Source organism: Mustela erminea, chromosome 17, assembly GCF_009829155.1.
Source record: "Mustela erminea isolate mMusErm1 chromosome 17, mMusErm1.Pri, whole genome shotgun sequence".
Classification (NCBI taxonomy): Eukaryota; Metazoa; Chordata; class Mammalia; order Carnivora; family Mustelidae; genus Mustela; species Mustela erminea.
Genome location: NC_045630.1, coordinates 2217890 through 2225207, shown reverse-complemented (window position 1 = coordinate 2225207; position 7318 = coordinate 2217890). Strand labels below are relative to the sequence as shown.

Below are 7318 nucleotides of genomic sequence, written 5' to 3'. Positions count from 1 at the left end.
AAAATATTTAAGTTGTTCATGTTTCCTTAGTTCAGATGGAGGAATATCCACCAGCCTGTACACTTGGTTATGGTGGAGATTATTTCATAGAGTTCAAGGAGGATAAGACAGAGCAGAGACTAAACTCAGGTCCCCTCAACCCTGACTACAAAGCCAAGTATTCTTCAGCTGCCTCCACAAAAGGAAAGAAGGAAAGAAAAAGAAAGAAAGAAAGAAAGAAAGAAAGAAAGAAAGAAAGAAAGAAAGAAAGGAAGAAAGAAAGAAAGAAAATACACACACACACACACACACCCCCAACAACCAGCACCTAAAACTCCATGTCCAGACCAAACCAGTCTGCTCCAGGGCGGACCCCAGTGCTGAACTTTCACTAACCTATTCCCTCATTATAATAGTAAATATCACACCCAAGCCCCAAGGGCCTGGATCAATATCAAGGAAGTGACTGAAAGAGAAGATACATCCCCAAGCCAAAGGAGGACAATTTAGAGAAGTGGACAAGCAACGTTTTCTTTACTTTGTTTTTACTTTTGTTTTGTTTTGTTGATGGCATACTAGCACCTTTTATTCAGAGAATGTTGGCATCCTCGACTGACCCATTTGGAAAGAAAAAGAAGTTCACATGGTTATTGGGGGGGGGGCGGTTGCACAGGAAGATTGATTTGAGAGAAATGTTTTACAACTTGTCAAGTTTGGAATAGGAGCATCTTATTTTTCACCTCTCCCTTTTTGAAGGAAACAAATCGGGCAACGTGGATAAGGTGTTGAAGGTGAGATAACACGAAATGGGTTTTACGTATGTTTTGTCACTAACACACACAGGAAAGTTTGACTTCATTGCAGCCATTCTCAGGTTATTGATATATATCTATTCTCCCACTTGATATAGCAAAGACTACATTGGAGAGAGATGGATTTGGTAAGAAATGCCCCAAATCAGATTTAATTCTGTTTCTAATGTGCAGTGACTTTTATGATGTATGTGCTGTCTACACATAAAAAGAAAGGAAGGAAGGAAAGAAGAGAGAATGGTAAGAGGAGGTGGGTGGAGAGAGAAGAGAGAGGAAATGAAAGAAAAGGAAAATTAAAGTTCAGAGTTTTAAAGTCAAATAACGTGATTTAATTTCAGTCCCTTCTTGTGGGATTATGTCAGCCATTAGAACATAATATATTTCAAGCCTAGAAGCACAAATTCATTTCACACCCAACTTCAAAGTTATTATTGCTAACTGGTTGTTGCTAGGAACTGATTTGGAATGAACTGACAGTTCTGGTTCTGTTCTTAATGACCCGGAGGGTATGTCACACTTAGGTTATGGCAACGCCTTTCTTAAAGAGGTGAAGAAGAGAGCACTCCTTGGTGACCTAACAGCTTCCGACTCATTTCAGCAGAGGTGTTTGGTAGTAGTTGTCACATGTTTTCCAGGACTAAAAATCTAAGACTTCAGAGGAAACATCTGGTTGCTAATATAGCCATTGCCTGAATTTACCATAACCAGACTACTACATTAGCTCTGAATTGTGCCTGGAACACATAATATGGAGCAAACAAACATGTACTGAATGAGAGATTGGATTCACTTAACACCAACTCAAATGAAACTTCATTGTGAGACACTATGAATTGAAGCAATAAATCGAAAAGAAATAGTGTGGCATCTTCTTGCAAGAACAAAATTAATAGGTAAGATGGTTTAAAATAACAGGACCCTCAAGAAAAGAAAAACTTGATGTGGGATATAGGTGTGTGGGAAATAGGACTGAGACCCCCAATTACTTGCTCTTTGATTGCCTATTCATAGGTTTTGAACTCCTTTAAAGTAGGTCTGTATTTCATTCTCTTTATAGCCTCAATTCTTAGATGAATGCCTTATGCAGGATATGCATTAGATGTCTGACTAGTGATTCCATAGTCAATCTTGATTTCTACAGAGATACATCGTAGCTCAACTGTAGAATGTGATACTTTGAATATCATTCATACCTCCTGTGTATCCCTACTGGGTTTAGATATAATTCTTCAAGTCAGAAACTATGTCTATTCACTTTTTGCATCCTCAAGTCTAAAGCAACACCTGCTGGTAAATTTTGGTTAAATTAATAAATACAACTAATCTGGATGAATAAACTTAGAACTTCTTGCCTCCCTCACCATGCCATGTGCACCTTTCCAAAAGCATAACAACAATTATGCTCTCTTGCTAAGAAATTCCAATTGAACATGAAGGTATATATTTGTATATGCAAATTCAAAAAACACAAGAGTTTTGTGTGTGAATGAATGTTTATGGATACATGTACCGCTAACTATGCACATCTTCCCCTGATATGTATTGAGTTTTCACTTGACTGCTTGTCTTTAAGACTCACCAGCTTGACCCACAACACAGGTATTTTCTCAAAGTATGGTTCAGGCTGTAAGAGAAGCCAGGGAAGAAGAAAAGCTCAGAGATTCATTATTGTCCTTGTGGGTCACCTACCTCCTTGTCCTGATCCTTGGAGCAACCCAATGATGTCATAGTTAATGTCTGATGTCATACTAGTTGAAAACAGAGGTTACCACTATCAGGAAGAGGATGTATTTTAATGGGCCCTTTTAACTGAAATCCCCTTTACTTTAAGATGTGCATTGTGAACTCAAGTTAATTTGAAAAGTGAGAAGATGACTGCATTAATAGCCAGTGGATGTGGATTCTTTGGACCACAATGGCCATTTGATGATATCCCAAAGGCAGTCACAAGGTAAGAAATGATTTTCTATAGAATCTTGAAGCCTATCAAGACATTTAAATGCAATTTCTTTGGAAAATAAAAATGTAATTCTTACCCCTCTGTTCTATATTGCTGTGTGGTAGTGTAAAGTAATTAATATGACCAAACATAATAAATTTCAACATGACTTTCTTATATTCAAACAGTTCTGTGGCTCCCCATGCCTGCAGAAAATATCTAAATATCATATTCTCTTATACCAGACTTTCCATGATCTTGCCCTGCTGGCTTTTCCAAAGTTATTTTTGCTGCTCTTACTCAAACCTAATTCTCTAAGCATCTCAAACTACTTGCAGTTACTTAAACATACCATGGTTTTTCAAGATTTTGTCTTTTTATGTACCATTGTCTTTTCCTAGAATATCCCTATTATGTTCTTCTAAGAAAATTTTTATTCATCTTTGTGAACCCTACTCTGAACTGTACCCACCAAGATGAGTAGATGACTCCCCCCCCCCATATGCCAACATTCTACCTGGCTCATGCCACCATTATGACATGGACTAATATGTTCAAAAGTTATTTGCTTACATACCTGGTCACTATTTCATGTACTTCCTGAAGGTTGTAATTATATCTGATACAGCACCAGTCACCATTTATTAGTTATGACTATGTGCCAAGCACTATGATTAGAAATGCAGTTGGAAATCCATGATTTTATACCTTTTAAATCACTCTTATTGGAAAAGATAGAAGCATAAACAAATTATGTACATGATGTACAGTAAATGCCGTAGGGGAACAGAGAAGACACTTTACTAAGTCTGGAGTTTAGAAAAAGCTTCCAGGAGATAGAGTTCTGCTTATAGAGGCAAACTGTGGTATTAACAAGCAGGCTTTCCAAAGCAGTGCAGCCCGACTGTTAATAGGTCCAAAGCCCCTTGGAACCATCCTTGGAATGTTGATGTATCACTGGGATTATTTGTATTTAAGTAGTTCTGTCATAGAGGGCTTTATGTATCTTTGTATTCCTTCTCTGTGATAATTTATAAGATCAAGAAGTAGTAATTGCTTTTCTCTATAATTTTGAACTCTTCACTGCAGCTAGTACAGTATCCAAAATGCAGCTGAACCAATATAAGGGTGACATTGAAATCATAATGATTTTCACATAACTTTACAGTCTGCAAGACTTTCACAAATATTAATTCATTTTCTACTCACCCCAATCTTTTATATTGTGGGTATTTATCTCAATTTTTCTAAATTAAAAAGACAGCTTAAGTGATTTATTCAAAGTCACATGATATATATGTGGTTTTCAAACACCTAATTTACCTAGTAACAATTACCAACATTTATGTCATAATCACCTGGTATAAATTTATGTACGCTACTTCATTTAACATGTCAATAACTCTAAGACACAAAAAATATTTTTTTGGATGGATGAGAAAATTGAAACTTATAATGTTCAGCTAACGGATGAGAAAATTGAAACTTATAATGTTTAGCTTGCCCAAGGTCAAAGAGTAAATAAATTGTGAATCAGATACTCTACATCCAGTTCTGACTCCAGAATTCAAGCTCTTAACCATCACAGCAAGTTCCATATGCTGAATGGGATTGGTTACTTCATTCAAAAAAATTATAATCAATTTGGGAGGGAGTTGGAATAAGAGGGAAATGTTAAATTAATACATATAAAAGTATTTAAAGACATCTGAAATCTCTTTATCTTTGGAATTATGTAATTTAACTATGTTATTTCTAAATATGAATTTCTCATTTCCTTGTTTGTTATACTTTTTACAACAATCAAACTGAGAAATAATTTATATAATAATTATGTACAATAAAATGAAGGCATTTTAAGTATACAATTTGATGAATTTTGACAAGTGTGTTCACATGTATAAATAATCCTTACCCCAAATTCTTCCCATCCTGATTATAGTCTGTGTGTCTCCTATGCCTGGTATAAGCAACCACTTGTCTGCCTCCCATCGTAATAGTCTTTTGTTTTTTGTGCGGTTTTTTTGTTCAAGAATTTCTTTTACATGGAATCAAACCATATGTTTCTTTTATCATAATGTTTTTAGATTTATTCATGTTGCTATTACATCAATAGTTTAGGGTTTTTTTTTTAATTTTTTTATTTATTCATTTGATGGAAAGAGATCACAAGTAGGCTGAGAGGCAGGCAGAGAGAGAGAGGAGGAAGCAGGTTCCCCGCTGAGCAGAGAGCCCGACATGGGGCTCGATCCCAGGACCCTGGGATCATGACCTGAGCTGAAGGCAGAGGCTTTAACCCACCGAGCCACCCAGGTGCCCCAATAGTTTAGTTTTTTAATGCTGTATAGTATCCATTGTGTGACTACACCACCATTTGTATTGGTTGACATATTTTTTTAAAAGATTTTATTTATTTATTTGACAGAGAAAGATCACAGGTAGGCAGAGCAGCAGGTAGAGAGAAAGGGGAAGCAGTCTCCCTGCTGAGCAGAGAGCCTGATGTGGGGCTCAATCCCAAGACCCCAAGATCATGACCTGAGCTGAAGGCAGAGGCTTAACTCACTGAGCCACCCAGACGCCCCTGTATCAATCGACTTATTAATGGATATTTAGGTTGTTCCTAATTTTATATTGCTATACAAGCAGCTGTGAACATTTATAGACGTCAATTTTTGTAGAAATATGTTTTCATTTATCTTGGGTAAATATCTAGAAGTAGAATTGCTGAGTCTTGTGGTAAATGTATGCTTAGCTGTTGGAGAAACTACCAAATTATTTTCCAAAATGGTTGTGTCATTTTGCATTCTCACAGGCAATGTAGAACTCTAGTTGCTCCACGTTCTTGTCAACTTTTGGTATTGTCTGATGTTTTAGTATTAACGGTGTTTTAGTAGGCAAAATAGTACTCTCCCCTTCTCCCCCTGTCAAATGCCCACACCATAATCTCTGGAGCCTGTAAATTATATTACCTTATACACAAAAAGGAGCTTAACAGCTTTGACTAAAGTTAAGGACTTAACATAGACAGATTATCCTGCATTATCCAGGTGGGCCCACATGAATCCTTAAAATCTTTCCTGGCAGTGGTCTTAGAAAAGGTGATGATCAAAGGAGCACTACCAAAATGACAGTATGAGAAGAACTTGGCTACCACTGTTATTTTTAAAGATGGAGAACAGAGGCCATGAGTAAAGCAATATGGGTGACCTCTAGAACCTGAAAAAGACAAAGATACTGATTATCCTCTAGAGCCTCCAGAAAGTAATAAAGCCCTGCTGACAACCATGAAAATATATAGTTATGGCTATCTATGTGCCCAACATGAAAGCACCTAAATATAGAAACAAGCAAATATTGATAGAACTGGAAGGAGAAATAGCAATACAATAATAGTAAGAAATACCAATATCTCACTTTCTTTCCTTTATTTATTTTTTTTAGAGAAGTAAAGATGGGAGGTGAGAGGCACAGGGAGAGAGAATCTCAAGCAGGCCAGGCCCAGTGCAGAGTCTGACAAAGGGCTCGACCTCACAACCCTGAGATAACAACCCAAGTTGAAATCGAGAGTCAGATGCTGAGCTCTCTGAGCTTCCCAGGTGCCCCAATGCCCCAGTTTCAATAATGGATGGAAAATCCAGACAAAATCAATAGGGAAACAGTAGACCTGAACAACACTATAGACCACATGGGCTCTGCAGATATATATATCGTGTGTGTGTGTGTGTGTGTGTGTGTATAAAACATTCTATGTGACAACAGCAGAGAACACATTCTTCTCAAGTACACATGGAACATTCTCTAGGATAATAGATCACATTAGGTCACAAAACAAGTCTTAATAAACTTAAGACTGAAATCATATAGAATATCCTCACAGTATAATGAAACTAGAAATCAATAGCAGAAAGAAAACTGGAAAATTCACAAGTATGTGGAGATTAACATAGTCCTGAACCACCGATAGGTCAAGTAAGAAATCAAATAGAAATTTTTTTTAAAGATTTTTATTTATTTATTTGGCAGAGAGATCACAAGTAGGCAGAGAGAGAGGGGAAGCAGGCTCCCCGCTGAGGGCCTCGATCCTGGAACCCTGGGATCATGACCTAAGCTGAAGGCAGAGGCTTAACCCACTGAGCCACCCAGGCGCCCCAAAAGAGAAATTTAAAAAGACCTTGAAACAAATGAAAATGGAGACACAATATGCCAAAATGTAGGGGATAAAGCAAAAGCAATACTAAGGATGAAATTTATAGTTGTAAATACCTGTATTAAGAAAAAAGAAAGATCTCAAACAACTTAACTTTATACCTCAATTAACTAGAAATAGGAGAACAGAAGGGAAAAAGTAAAAATGATTGGAGCAGAAACAAAGACTAGAACAACAAAATCAACAAAGCTGAGTTAATTTCTGAAAATCTATCCTAAGATTGAGTCAATGATCAAAAACCTCTCAACAAACAAAAGCCCAAGACCAAATGGCTTCATGGTGAATTCTACCAAATATTTAAAGAAGAATTAATATCAGTCTTCCTCAAATTATTACAAAAAAAAAAAAGTTGAAGAGGAAGGAACACTCCCAGACTCCTTT

At 36.8% G+C, this 7318-nt stretch overlaps 1 protein-coding gene across 2 annotated transcripts in view; it reads left to right on the top strand.

Annotated features, from left to right (window-relative positions):
• The first annotated feature begins 1344 nt into the window (after positions 1–1344).
• KIFAP3 (kinesin associated protein 3) overlaps positions 1345–7318 on the top strand; it is a 182677-nt gene continuing 176703 nt past the window's right edge. Inside the window, exons 1-2 of one of the 2 annotated variants that reach the window (XM_032318306.1) lie at positions 1345–1684; positions 2623–2742. In XM_032318306.1, the coding sequence (XP_032174197.1) occupies positions 2663–2742 (80 nt within the window). In that variant the 5' untranslated portion in view covers positions 1345–1684; positions 2623–2662. Of the gene's footprint in view, positions 1685–2586; positions 2743–7318 lie in introns of those variants that run through there. The other variant, XM_032318308.1, reaches the window with a different exon arrangement.